A 13,944-nucleotide genomic window follows, 5' to 3' on the forward strand; every position below is an offset into this window, starting at 1 on the left:
GGTTTCTCTGTATAGCCCTGGCTGTCCTAGAACTCACTCTGTAGACCAGGCTGGCCTTGAACTCAGAAATCCACCTGCCTCTGCCTCCCGAGTGCTAGGATTAAAGGCGTGCGCCACCACTGCCTGGCAAATCATGATCCTATATATAACTATGCACAGCAAAGATTTCAATTTAGATATACTACCAGAACCTAAAACTTATCATGTGCAAATTTTTCTGAAAGACAAAAAATGAGAAAGTAAATGAGTGTGTAGTTACTGGTGTTCACATGCAGGGCTGTCCCCAGGGCCCTCCTGAGCTAACTCTATGTGTAGCTTTACCTCGGCTTCCACTGATTCAGCTCAGCTCTTGGGAGCAGGAGCAGCAATCCAAGCCTATCATCTGATGCACAGTTAATTCAAGGCCAGCATGGGCTAAATGCGACCCTGTCTACAAAGACAAGGAGGATGATGACAGTAAGATGACTCAGTGGGTAAAAGCACAGAGCACCAACTCTTGCAAGCTGTTCTCTGACCTGTACACTTACTGTATGTGGTGCTTTGAAGAATGGCCCCATAGACTTATGTGTTTGAATGCTTAGCCTATAGGGAGCGGCACTATTAGGAGGTGTGACTAAATTGGAGGAAGTGTTTCACTGTGAGGCCAGGCTTTGGGAGCTCATATGCTCATCATGCCCAGTGTGGCCCAGTCTCCCTTCTGCTGCCTGTGGATCAAGATGTAGAACTCTCAGCTCCTTCTCCAGTCTCATGTCTGCCTGCACACCGCCATGCTTCTCACCATAATGAAAACAGACTAAACCTCTGAAAGTGTAAGCCAGCTCCAATGAAATGTTTTCCTCCTTAAGAGTTACCATGGTCATGGTGTCTCTTCAAAGCAATAGAAACCCTAAGACACCACAGCACGTGTGTCCTCACATATATGCATACACATATAGCACATATACAAAACAGATACATGTGATAAAAAAATTTAAAGTTAATAACCTCAGAGGGGATGAAAATCTGAGGTTGAAGTATACTTAAAAAATGATAATGCTGGCAAGACAGGTCACTGGGTACAGGGACTTGTGGCCAAGTCCAATGACCTGAGTCCAGTCCCTGGGAGCCACATGGTGGAGGGAGAGAACAAGCTCCCAAAGGCTGTTTTCATCCTTACCCTACACACACTATAAGTAAAGTGTTACTAAACTTTTGACAATTAGTGCCCTAAGGACTCCAAGGAAAAACCATGTTTGCAAGATCACCCAACAGTATAAAAAAGAACTAAAAGAAAAGCAAAAAAAGTAACTGTGGAAACATCCAGAGCTAAGACTGAGACAGAGAGGACTACAAGAGAAGCAGAAAAGATAAGGAAAGAAGAGCCAGGAGGGTGGTGTACACCTTTAGAAGATCTCTGTGAACTTAAGGCTAACTTGATCTACATAGTGAATTCCAGGACAGAGAGGGCTACATAGTGAGGCCCTGTCTCAAACAAACAGCAAAAACCCACCACCGACAAAAATGAAGGAGGGAGGGAGAGAGGGAGGGAGGAGAGGAGAAGACAGAGTACTTAGAAATCAGAATACAATACTGAAATGAAGGGAATGGATAAGCCATTAGAATATATACAACTAGAAGCAAGAATAGTGATCTCAGAGATAAGGCTGAGCAAATGTCCTTGGATGGAAGGAATAAAATGACAGAAATGAGAGGCAAGTTAAAAGCCCCAAAGCTCTGTATCTGATAGGCAGTGACAGTGAGTGTAGCAGACAGCTGCTCATCCTCCAGAGATCCAGTCCTCTTTCCCTTTACTACAGAGCCCCACTCCAGTTAAGAATGGCTCCAGATTAAAATGGGACTTTCCAGCCTTCCTCTCAGAGGCTACGGCTGATGAGACACAGCACAGGTTCCTTTGGGACTCACTCTTCCTTGCTTCTTTGAGCTCCTTTCAAAGAATTAATACTCCTGAGCTGCAGCAGGAGCCATTTAACTAACCATGAGTAAGTCTCAGCCCTGAAATTCTAGGACCATAAATGAATGCAAAAACCCATGATATGGGTTCATGGAGGGAAAACTCTTATTTTGTAAAGACAATGTTTAATCTGACTTTGTTTCGTACTTACACGTAATCCCCAATTTACATAAATGCATGATGAAAATAGGGAAGATAAGGAAGGTGAATATGATCAAACTATGAAAATGTCACAGTAAAACTCACTGTTTTATACAGTTAATATACACTAATAAAAAAGGGAAGATGATGAAGGGAAAATAATCCAAAGAGTCACTTAAAGTTTTCATAACCCAAAGAAAGGCAAAAGAAATAGCTGCTGATTGCCAAGCAGATAGGGAAAAATATGCAAAATACATATGAAGACATCTCCTGCTGATATACCAAATGTACCAACGTGACCTCTAAAGCTCTGGGAAATGACATGGGAAAGTCACGGCTGGAATCACACCAGTACAAAGCTGTCAGCAACACTAACAGCTGCAAACTATAAAACAAAATCGACAAAGCTAGGCAGAAATGCCATGCTGACGACAGAATCACAGACAGTGAACATCTAAGAGCTCTAGCCAAGCGCTAGGCAGTGGATGAGCACCACTGAGGTAGAGGCAGACAGGTCTCTCTGGGTTTGAGGCCAGCCTGCTCTATATAATGCATTTGGGGTCAGCCAGTGCTACACAAATTGAGACCTTATTAAAATAAAAAATTGCTAAGAAAGAAATGATGTTTCTCACTTACCCAGTCTTTCTGGTTAAGTTTAGCTGCTTCATTATATACTTCAGTGGCAGCTTTATGTTTTCCTAGAAGAAACCTGTGAAGATACATTTTCTATAATTATTACTTCCTCAATTCATTATTTTTGGTTTGTTTTTGAGGCAGGTCCTTATGTAACTCTCACTGTGTAACCAAGGATGACTTTGAACTGATCCTTATGCCTCCAGCTCAAGTACTAGGGTTACAGGTATGCACTGCCACACCCAGCTAACCTAAACTCCTGTAGGATTAACTCTACAAATTCACATTTTACACATGTTCCAGAGCTAAAAATTGTAGAAGTTTTTTTCAAAAAGTTGAGCTGGTTGTATGGGAATGGCAAGGGGCACCACTGCAACCCCAAAGCAGAAGCTCTTGAGCAGGGCTTGTGTCAGCGCTGTTCTAAGACTGTAAGGTCATCACACACCAATGTTGGTGGCATTCTTCTGTAACTACTATCTGTAATGTTTTATAAAAGTAGCCCAAACCAACAAAAGGTCAAATGACATGCCATGAAGCTTAGCCGCCATCATCTCCCAACCTCACCCAGTAAGGGCGTATTCTTTTCCTCCTGAACCCATGTCCTTGGTCATGAATTTAAAGACAACTGAGTTCTATATGAAAATGATGCCAGTAAGAAAGGCAGTGTGGGGAGGAACATGGAGATGGCACTGCATGGAACACTAGGGTGTGAAAACGTTTATGAAGGACTTTACAAGTATTTCCATAGAGGGATCCACAGGCCATTTACTCAAAATACCTCACGTTTACTATATGTCAATATTCCACCTAACATCAAAACAACAAGCTATGACTTGCCCATTTGATTATAGAGGAGTTATGGGATAATATACTGTTCTCATCCAACTAGAAGGTCCGGAGTTCCTTAATACTAGCTGACTTCCAGATTAATCCATGCTCTTCAAGATGAAAGCCATTATACTTATTACTCATTGTCCTTCATATCAAACATCTGGCTGATATAGCAACAAGCTTTTCCCAAAAATCACTTCAAAAGACAGTATTTTATGTGGTCTTCTGTGATTGTTCCAGTACTCACAAAGATCTGGCCACCTGCTTGAGATTATCAGCACACTGTGGGCTGAGAACAGCACACGTCTGAAAGAGTTCTAGGGATTCTTGGATATTTCCTTCCAGGCGAAAAATCAGTGCTGCCAAGTAATAGAAAATACAGAAAATAAGCCATACTCTTCGAAGTAGAGGCTGGCATCAGAAAAACTGGAGGAGGAGGAACAGCCAAGATCAGAGAAAGCCTTTAATCCAATCAGTCATCACTAGATGTGTAGAAGCAAGCCCAGTGTTAGTAAGGGGAGCCCGTAGTAAGCTAACTGAGACCTACCCATTCTGCTTCCAGCATCTATACCCAGATAACAGGCCTTTTACAAATCACAGAAATTCTTTATAAGAATAATATTTTGAAGGGCTAGAGGTGGCTCAGTTTGTTGAGAGCATTTACTGCTCTTGTAGGGGACTGGGGTTCAATTCCCAGTATCCACATGGTGGCTCACAACCATTTTTTATTTTATTTTATGTATATAAGTGTTCTGTCTCCATACACCAGAAGAGGGCACCAGATCCCATTACAGATGGTTTGTGAGTCACCATGTGGGTGCTGAAAATTGAACTCAGGATCTCTGGAAGAACAGTCAGTGCTCTTAACCGCTGAGCCATCTCTCCAGCTCCTTACAACTAATTTTAACTCTAGTTCTTGGGGACCCAATGGTCACTACTGGCCTGCACAGGTACCATGCATGTACATGTTACACAGACATACATCCAGGCAAACACACATACATGTAAAGTAATTTTAAAATATATTAAAAAACCATGTTTACCCAATGTCAAGCACTGGCCTCCAGATGTGTGCACAATACACACACAGAGTTATGTTCAAATTTCAAAGGATAGTAAATAAGACTTCTCTGAGACATTATTTGAATTTAAGTCTTCCCTAAATTGTTTGTTTTTTTGTTTTGTTTTGTTTTCCAAGAACCTGGGCTAAATATATTTTTCCAGTAAGGAAAGAAACAATATGTCTTACCTTGGACATAGATAGCATATTCACATAGCCCCTGAGTCTCCTGAAGCTGTTCTTTGATCACAGCCTAAAAGAGAAGAATACCTGAGTAGGGGTTAAATGTTACCAAAGCAGCAGTAGAGGCAGACCAGGGACGTACATAAACACCTAGGACATAGACAGCGACTAACAATGTGGCTTCATCAGGAGTTTTGTTTTCATCTCAACTCTTATGATCACTTATTTCAGAATAAGGTTAGCAACCTAGGGGCTCTCAGAATATTACTGTATGTACATCCCTCATTTAGAATACTTTTAGGGTTGGGCATGGTGGTACATGCCTTTAATCCTGGCACTCAGGAGCAGAGGCAGGTGATCTCTGTGGTTTGAAGCCAGCCCTAGTCTACAGATCTAGTTCTAGGACAACCAGGACTACTCAGAGAAACCCTGTCTTGTAAAAGAAAAAAAAAATGCCTTTAGCACTTGCTGCTCTTCCAAAGGACCCAAATTTGATTACCAGCTCCTGCATGGCAACTCACAACTGTACAGACAGTACAGTTGTGTAACTCTGTAACTCCAGTCCCAAGTCCCAAGGAATCTGATGACATCTTCTGGCCTCCTCAAGCAATACTTGCATGTGGTGCATAGACAAACACATAAGCAAAACACCTATACACATAAACTTTAAAGTTTCTGAGTAAGTTTTGTATTTTTGCATTATAAGCCATGCACTGTGGTATGTGCCTACAATCTCGGCACTCAGGAGGTGGAGACAAGAGGATCAAGAAATCAAGGTCATCTTCTACTCCCTATTGAGTTTGAGGCTACATGAAACTGTTACAAGCAAAACAACAACAACAACAACAACAACAACAAACAAAACAAATAGGAGCTAAGAACTACATAACCTAAAAGTCTAAACCACTATCTTGACCAGACATAGAGGCACACACCTTTAACCCCAACACTCAGAAGGCAGAGGTAGGTGGATCTCTGTGAGTTTGGCCTGGTCTACTTAGCAAGTTCAAGGCCAACCAGAGATACAGAGGAAAACCTCATCTCACAAAAATTAAATTTAAAATAAACTACTATCTTGTCCATGACAGAAAAACTTTCTCAACCCCTAGTTAAAATCTAACTAGGGATGGTAGAAAAACATAAGAAAACTTACTTTCTTTTTTTTTTTAAGATTTATTTATTATATGTAAGTATACTGTAGCTGTCTTCAGACACTCCAGAAGAGAGTATTAGATGTTGTTACGGACGGTTGTGAGCCACCATGTGGTTGCTGGGATTTGAACTCAGGACCTTCGGAAGAGCAGTCAGTGCTCTTAACCGCTGAGCCATCTCTCCAGCCCGAGAAAACTTTCAAGCACCATGGCAGACGCTAGTGGTGCTTAGTAGAGGCTATCACATGGGCTTTCTGCTGTGATGGGCTAGGCCCAGGCACTTAACTCTTAAAAGGCAGCATGTGGAGCCACCTCAAGAGAATTAAGAAAGGCTTTCCAAAATGAAAAGCTTCAAACTGTGTGTTGGCAAGGGGTAGAAGAGGAGCTGAGGCAAATAAGAGGGTAGGAGAGAGGACAGAGTGTCACACTAAAGGGTTTGAGTACAATGAGAAAGTTCCCACAGTAAGCAGGAAGGAACCTGCTCCTATTTGCTATAGAGAAATGCACTGAAGAGAGACAAGATCGAAGTCAAGGCTGGTAGATAAAATATGTTTAGATTAAAATAATGATGTTTAAAGCAGGAAGCTATTAGCTGCCACACGGTATTGCAGACACTGACAGTGTCTGCCCAACCTGTCTCTCACTCCCTCTGTTGTCGCAGTCTCTCACCTTGCATGCTTCATAATCCTTCCGGATATAGTGGAGATGGATCAGCCAGTTCTGTTTCTCCACAATAGGGAAGTCTGGAGCTAGAGAGCATATTTTGGCAAAACAAACAATACAGTAAGTGTTAAATTTTCTCCTTTAGCATAGTCCTCATGTCTAAACCAACCACAAGCAATTACAATAGTGCATTAAATTCTTCATGGAATTTGGAAATGTATGGAAATATCTTGTTTTCTTAATTTTATTTATGTTGTGGCTCTCCATGCGTGGGTATACGTACTATAGCATAGAGGACAATTTGAAGAAGTTGGTTCTCTCCTTCCACCGTGTGGGTCCTAGGGATTCAAACTGTATCAGCAGACCCCCATACACATACATTTTTTAAAAAAATGCTTTGAAACAAGTAAAAGAGGAAGCTGGAGATATACCTTAAGATCACTTGCCTAGCATGTGCATAGTCTTAGGTTTAATCCCTAATACCACAAAAATTTCAATTAAAACAAACAGCTCTATGGATGGCAGAATAATGTCTTTTTGTTAACAATATTCAGGTATTTCTCTAATATCTGATGATGAGGAGGACATCCCATCCAAAACCCTTGAAAAATCCCCCAGTAACAGTCACAACCTGAAGTCAGTCCTCCTAAAATGTTACAGGTTAGCAGATGGAGGATTCTTGTTCCTCTAAATCAACAATACATCACCTCTATGAGACCAAAAATGTAGCACTTCACAGTCCGGGTCTTCACTAGGCTTCCAAGGATGAATTTTTATAAAATTGCATACTAGCCAAGCATGCAATATCCTTAATCCCAGTAACTGGGAACTAAAGTATAGAAAGTGTACCAAGTCAACAGCCTAGGCTTAACACACAAGTTCATCTTAGAAATAAATACGGCGTGTTTCCTTCAGGCTCGCAAAGCAAGGCCCAACTCAAGACAAAAATTTTTCAATAAAAAGTCAATGTGCCAGGTATTGGTGGTGCACACCTTTAATCCCAGCACTTGGGAGGAAGGGGCAGGTGGATTTCTGAGTTCAAGGCCAGCCTGGTCTACAGAGTGAGTTCCAGGGCAGCCAGGGCTACACACAGAAACCCTGTCTTGAAAAACCAAAAAAAAAAAAAAGGCAATGCAACACTTATATACATAAAATTAGTGGATGCCTGATTTGTATAAGAAAGTAATGTTTATAACACAAATAGAAATTAGTGAATACTGACATAATAACCAAAAACCATTTAAATACATTACAGGCCAATAAAATCTAATTGGATAAAATAAAAACTAGCCATTGTGTAAGAGCTGGGCCATGAGGCTGGAAAGATGGCTCAGTGGTTAAGAACACCAACTGCTCTTTCAGAAGTCTTGAGTTCAATTCCCAGCAACCACATGGTGGTTCACAACCATCTGTAATGGGATACAGTGCCCTCTTCTGGTGTGTCTGAAGACAGTGACAGTGTACTCATGTGCATAAAATGAATAGATCTTTTAAAAAAAGTTTGACCATTACTGGTTTTCCTAACATACTTTACAAAGCTCTGGTATGCATGAAACAGAGAAACACACAGATTCACACATGTGTATAGACACATATATAAAAGGAAATTAAATACAGACCTTTTTTTGGCCTAGGTTTTTGAGATTCAACAGAAGCAGGAACCTGAGTTTTCTGAAATGAAAGAGGTTGCCCGTGTTAAAGCAGCACCATGTATTGCTAATTGAAAGCACATTCACATAACAAGAATGATCAGTAACTCACCAGTCATGTATTCAATTCATAACATGAAGAAACATATAAAGAGGCATTCTGAGTATGACTTTATACCACACTATTCTTTAGCTATCCAACTGGCCCGTAGTGCATAATGCATATTATATGTTTATTTATAATGTACAAAAATTACAATGTACAACATATACTCATATTAATATACTAAATTATTAAATACCTCATATAGTATGTCTAATGTTCTACTTCTTAGCAGCCAAATCAGAATTTTTTTAAACATTTGTATGTGTATGTATATGCATATGTATGTACAGAGGGGATATCATTCAAGAATCTTCTGTCCCCTTCTGCAATGTGGGTTCCTCATGAGGACCTAACTCTTGTCAATCTTGGTAGCAAGCCCTTGGATCTTCTAAGCCATATGACCAGCCATGACCTCTGTTTGATAAGATGAAGGTAGGCAGCTCAGGCGGTAAAGACCTGTGGAGCAAGCGAAGACCCAAGCTCCAGTACCAAGTGAAGGCTGAGCACAACATGTGTGTAGCCTCTCAGCACTGCAGAGATAAGGGACAAGCACCGGGGCACTCATCATCACTGGCCTAGACAAATCATTAGTTCCAGGTGCAATGAGAGACCCTGGCTAAAAAAAAATAAGGTGGAGAACAACTGAGGAAATGCTGGATATGAAGATATTGTACTAACTTAGCACTGTAACTTATTAGAAAATCTTTAAGTGGATTTTTTCTTTTATCAGTTTCCAAATTTTATACATCATATACCACAATAAGGGCCAGTTGTGGTGGCACATGCCATTAATCTTAGTACCCAGGAAGGCAGAGCTAAGAGGATATCAGAGTTGCTAGCCTGGTCTATCTAGGACAGCCTTGCTATACAAGTGAGACTCTGTCTCAAAACAAAAACAAGAGCAGCAAGACTATTATACGCCTAATAAAGAAGGGGAATATTGGTTGCAACATTTTCAGAAGCAATAAAGGAAAGTATCTGACTTATTATTTTATGCATATGACTGTTTTGCCTGCATGTATGTACACCAAGTGTGTGCCTCATGCCCACAGATATCAGAAGAGGCATCAGATCTCCTGGAACTGGAGTCATGGATGTTTGTGAGCCATCATGGGGGTGCTGAGAATGGAACCTGGATCCTCTGCAAGAGCAGCAAATGATTGTAACCACTGAGCCATCTCTTCAGCTACAAAACAAAAACTTTCATTTTAAAGGGTATACCCCAGACTGGCCTAAAACTCAGGATCCTCCAACCTCTGCCTTCAACAGTGTGCACCTGAATAACTGGCACTGAATAACTTCACACTCAGCTGTACCTTAAGGTAAGCATGGCAATGCATGCCTATAAAGCCATCACTTAGGAGGCCGAGAGAGGCTGATACCCAGTTTGAGGCTAACCAGGGATAGATACATAGGCAAACCCTGTTTCACAAAACAAAACAACAGAAGCTGAAGATGGCTTGGCTGTTAAAAGTACTGAGTAATCTAACAGAGGACCCAGGTTCAATTCCTGGCATCCATGCAGTGGCTCAAAACAGTCTGTAGTTCCAGTTCCAGGGGATCCAGTGCCCTCTCCTGGCCTCTGTCGGCATCAGGCATGCAAATCATGCATTTAAACATATTCAGATAAAACATCCATACATGTGATCTTTTGTAAAAAATTAAGTACTGGAAGAGGAATAAGAAATTGCATACTAAGTAATTCCCACTGAGATCCAGCCCTAGCACAAGAAATTCTAATGGGCTGGGGTGACATGCATGGTACAGTACATGCCTAGCATGTATGAGACCCAAGTCTAATTCCCAGCACCACAAATGACAACAGCAGCAATAATAGTAATAGTAGGCACATGTAGAAGACTCAGAATGTCAATTTATAGACTCTTACGGGTTTTTTGTTTTGTTTTGTTTGGTTTGGTTTGGTATTTTCGAGACGGGGGTTTATCTGTGTCACCCTGGCTGTCCTGAAACTCACTCTGTGTAGACCAGGCTGGCCTCGAACTGAGAGATCCACCTGCCTCTGCCTCAGAAGTGCTAGGATTAAAGGCATGTACCACCACTGCCCGGTGACTCTTAAGTTTCTAAAGAAATTACATTAAGAAACAAGAAAACAATTGGAATGAAGGAGTGAATTGAGCAAATGAATTTGTAAAAGTATGTAAGTATTGTCAGCATCAGAATACAAAAAGAAAAAAGTGTAGCTCATGGGACTGCCAAGACAGAAACATGAAACTAAAATTAATATAATAAACAGGCAGATGGCAATGGGTAGTAAATTCTCTGATGATGTAGGAATAGGTATTCATGTGAGGTTTCGTTCTAAAATGTCTTCGATAGTGATGAAAAAAAAAATGCTATGTGGTACTTCCTCCTGGAAGAAGGAAGGAGGATAGTAAGATTCATGAAGCTCAAAAGTTTCAAGATGCAGACACACAAGGTCAGGAAAGTAGTAAAGAGTTGTGGAGACAGTCTGGCAGGACTCACTGAGAGCTGTACAGGAATGCAGGCTTGAAGAGCAATCACCAATGCTCCAGTGGGGTTTTTGGTGATGTAGCCACCTTTAGTTCACCTATGGCCCCATAAGTAACCCCACATAAACTCAGTATTCACCAAACAAGTCAGGGGAAATAATCTTTGTTTGTTATTAGTACCCTACCTAGGGTGTACAAATGTTTATATAGTCCCTGAAAAAGTCACACAATATAACTGGTACCCAAACAGGAAGCAATAGAATCAAAGATGAGAGGGGAGGAATGGTGGCATGGTCCCTATGATGATAAATGAGAAGACATGTTAACTGAGACTGATCTGAGGATGGAGGACCAATCCCGACATGGCTTTCTTTCACTAGACAGTATGGCATAGTGTGCCTCCTTACTGAACGGTAGTTGCATGCACTCTGCAATGGGTGATAAGACATCTTATCAAGGCTTGCCATCTAAGGGAGAAATCCCAGAATGCGGTATAGTATACACAGTACAGAAAATGGGGTGGCAGGCTTCCTTGATAAAGGGTGACCACCATGTGTGTATGAAGAGAACTCCAACCCTGATGTGCTAGAGAATACATTGCAGTCTGAAAGTAGTGCATATGGGAAAGGCTGTATCAGCGATTGCATAGACTTTACTGTGGGCAATAAGACATGCAACTGAAGCTCAGCTTTCTGGCCCAAAGAACCTGCCCATGTAAGAAAAAGACACAGGTGCTGTCCTTGGCAGCAGCCTCTGATCTAGCAAGAAAAGAGCAGAATGAGATGGAGATGTTACTTGCTGTGTCTTACAGCTGGACCCAAGAACTTGGAACCCATGGGAAGAACTGGAATATGGAAGAACACAGAAGTGAGAAGATGCCCCTCAGGTCTGACCTTCAAGACAAAGGAAGGGAAAAGTCCATGATTCAGAGTGAAATCAGAGACCTCAATAATGGCCCTGAATAGGAAACTGTGATAGTCAGAGACTGTTTTGAATCTGAACTCTTGGACAAGGCGAAGACTTTTAAACGGGGAATGAAAAGCCTCTTATAGCCTAACTTCTAAGACTATAGATTGATCCAAGTGGCATGCAGTCAGAAAAACTGAGTAACTACCTGTGGAATGGCCCCTACAGACTCATATGTTTGAATGCTTGGCCTACAGGGAGTGGCACTATTAGGAGGCATGGCCTTATTAGAGTTGGTATGTCCCTGATGGAAAAGGTGTGTCACTGTAGAGGCAGGCTTTGAAGTCTCCTATGTCCAAGCTACATTCAGTGTGGCACAGTTTCCTGCAGCCTACTGGTCAAGATGTAGAATTCTCGGTTCACCTTCAATGTCATGCCAGCCTGTATGCTGCCATGCTTTAGCCAGCCCAATTAAATGTTTTCCTTTGTAAGAGTTGCCTTAGTCATGATGTCTGTTCACAGCTAAGACACTACCCATCCTTCCTTGAGCCAAAAGATGCATAACCCAACGTAATACAAGGAAAATCAAAGCCTCTGATGAACTGGTTCACACAAGTCATTAGGAACAGTTGATTATCATAGGCAGGCAACAGAGGGACGGGCATGACTAAGGGATTAGGCATGGAAAGGTAGGGTTTGATGCCCACTATACTGGTTCTTGCAGCAGTATAAGATGCTCAGAAGGTAAAGGTCCTTGCCAGGAAGTCTAATGACCTGAGTTCAATCCTCAGGATCTATAGGGCAGCCGGACCTCCATTAGTGTGCTACTTCATACATGTGCAAGCATGCACGCGCGCGCACACACACACACACACACACACACTATAAAACACTTTTTAAAGAAAGAAGGACCCACTGGTTTTATGGGCTGAGATGGCTCAGCATGTAAAAGCTTTTGCCTTACGAGCCTGACAATCTGAGTTCAATCACTGGAAATAGAGAACTGGTTTCTAAAAGATGTCTTCTAACCTCTACATGCATGCTGTAGCATATGTACACCCCCCACACACACACACCGTACTTGATGAAAGTACCATTCAAGCCATAAACCCCAACATATACACAGTGTCACCTGCCAAAAGTAAAACAAAGGCCTAATCCAAAGTCCATAATTCTAGAAAAGTCTCTAAATGTGCTAACCTTGTTTTTGACTTCTATAGTTCTGCTTCTGGCTAACTGTTTTTTGTTAACTGAAGTATGTCAACTCAAAATATGGTTTTTGTGCTTAAACCCTCATCCTGAGAAGGACTCAGGGCTACACTGTATACTCAGGGCTAAACTCAGTACAGTCACCTGCCAACCGACTACTAGACTTTCTATTGCCTTAAGTCCGTGTCTGAACAGTCTTCTCTGATGGATACCCCACAACAATGGTGCCAGTATCTTAAACCTAGTGACATTAATCAGATGATTTTATCTTTCAGCTTATGCACTGGGATTGCTTCTCTGTACTGAGTATTCTGCTGGCATCACTCTGCAAAAAATTGGCAAACAAAAGAGACCCCTACAAGAGACAACACTGCATTATAAAACTGTCAACCAGAAGCAACTCATTTGTCTGTTTTCCATGGTGTTTTTCAAAAGACAATATAAAAAACAAACTAAAATCATTCATCAGTTCAGGCTAGGGTTTGAAACCCAACAGTAAAGGAAAGGACAAGGCTTCATATTCGGGATGTCTCACAAGTTAAATACAATTACAAACACATTTCTCAAAAATCAACTCCTGTCAAAAAACTAAAAACAGAATAATCAGTCCTTGCCCAATGGCATATACCTATGATCCCACACCTTGGTACTAAGGCAAGAGAACTGTAGTCTGATCCTATCCTAGGCTGTATGAGAAGACCCTATCTCAAATCAACAAGACATCCAGTGATCCAGCTACCCTCCTACTGAGTACATACCAAAGAGATACTGTGTTCTTCATCTACTGCAGCATTCTTCACGGTATCAAAGTAGATATTCAATGGAGTTGCCCAAAGATGGATAAATAACAAGTGGGTAAATAAACTGTGGTATGCATCAAAGTCTAGGTAAAATATTAAGGCCTAGATGGACTGTTAAAGCCTAGGTAAAATGTTAAGGCCTAGATGGACTGTTAAAGCCTAGGTAAAATGTTAAGGCCTAGATGGACTG

The 13,944-nt window shown here is 41.4% G+C and overlaps 1 protein-coding gene across 3 annotated transcripts in view; it reads right to left on the bottom strand.

Moving 5' to 3' along the window:
• The window catches only part of Bbs4 (Bardet-Biedl syndrome 4), a 32,739-nt gene that overhangs the window by 16,467 nt on the left and 2,328 nt on the right, over nucleotides 1–13,944 (bottom strand). For 2 of the 3 annotated variants that reach the window (XM_029543016.1, XM_021206898.2), the window contains exons 2-6: nucleotides 8,233–8,284; nucleotides 6,620–6,699; nucleotides 4,806–4,869; nucleotides 3,804–3,915; nucleotides 2,729–2,801 (exon numbers count right to left, since the gene is read on the bottom strand). In XM_029543016.1, the coding sequence (XP_029398876.1) occupies nucleotides 2,729–2,801; nucleotides 3,804–3,915; nucleotides 4,806–4,869; nucleotides 6,620–6,699; nucleotides 8,233–8,284 (381 nt within the window). Of the gene's footprint in view, nucleotides 1–2,728; nucleotides 2,802–3,803; nucleotides 3,916–4,805; nucleotides 4,870–6,619; nucleotides 6,702–8,232; nucleotides 8,285–13,944 lie in introns of those variants that run through there. The other variant, XM_029543017.1, reaches the window with a different exon arrangement.

The sequence above is a fragment of the Mus pahari genome, chromosome 10 (assembly GCF_900095145.1).
Source record: "Mus pahari chromosome 10, PAHARI_EIJ_v1.1, whole genome shotgun sequence".
Taxonomy (NCBI): domain Eukaryota; kingdom Metazoa; phylum Chordata; class Mammalia; order Rodentia; family Muridae; genus Mus; species Mus pahari.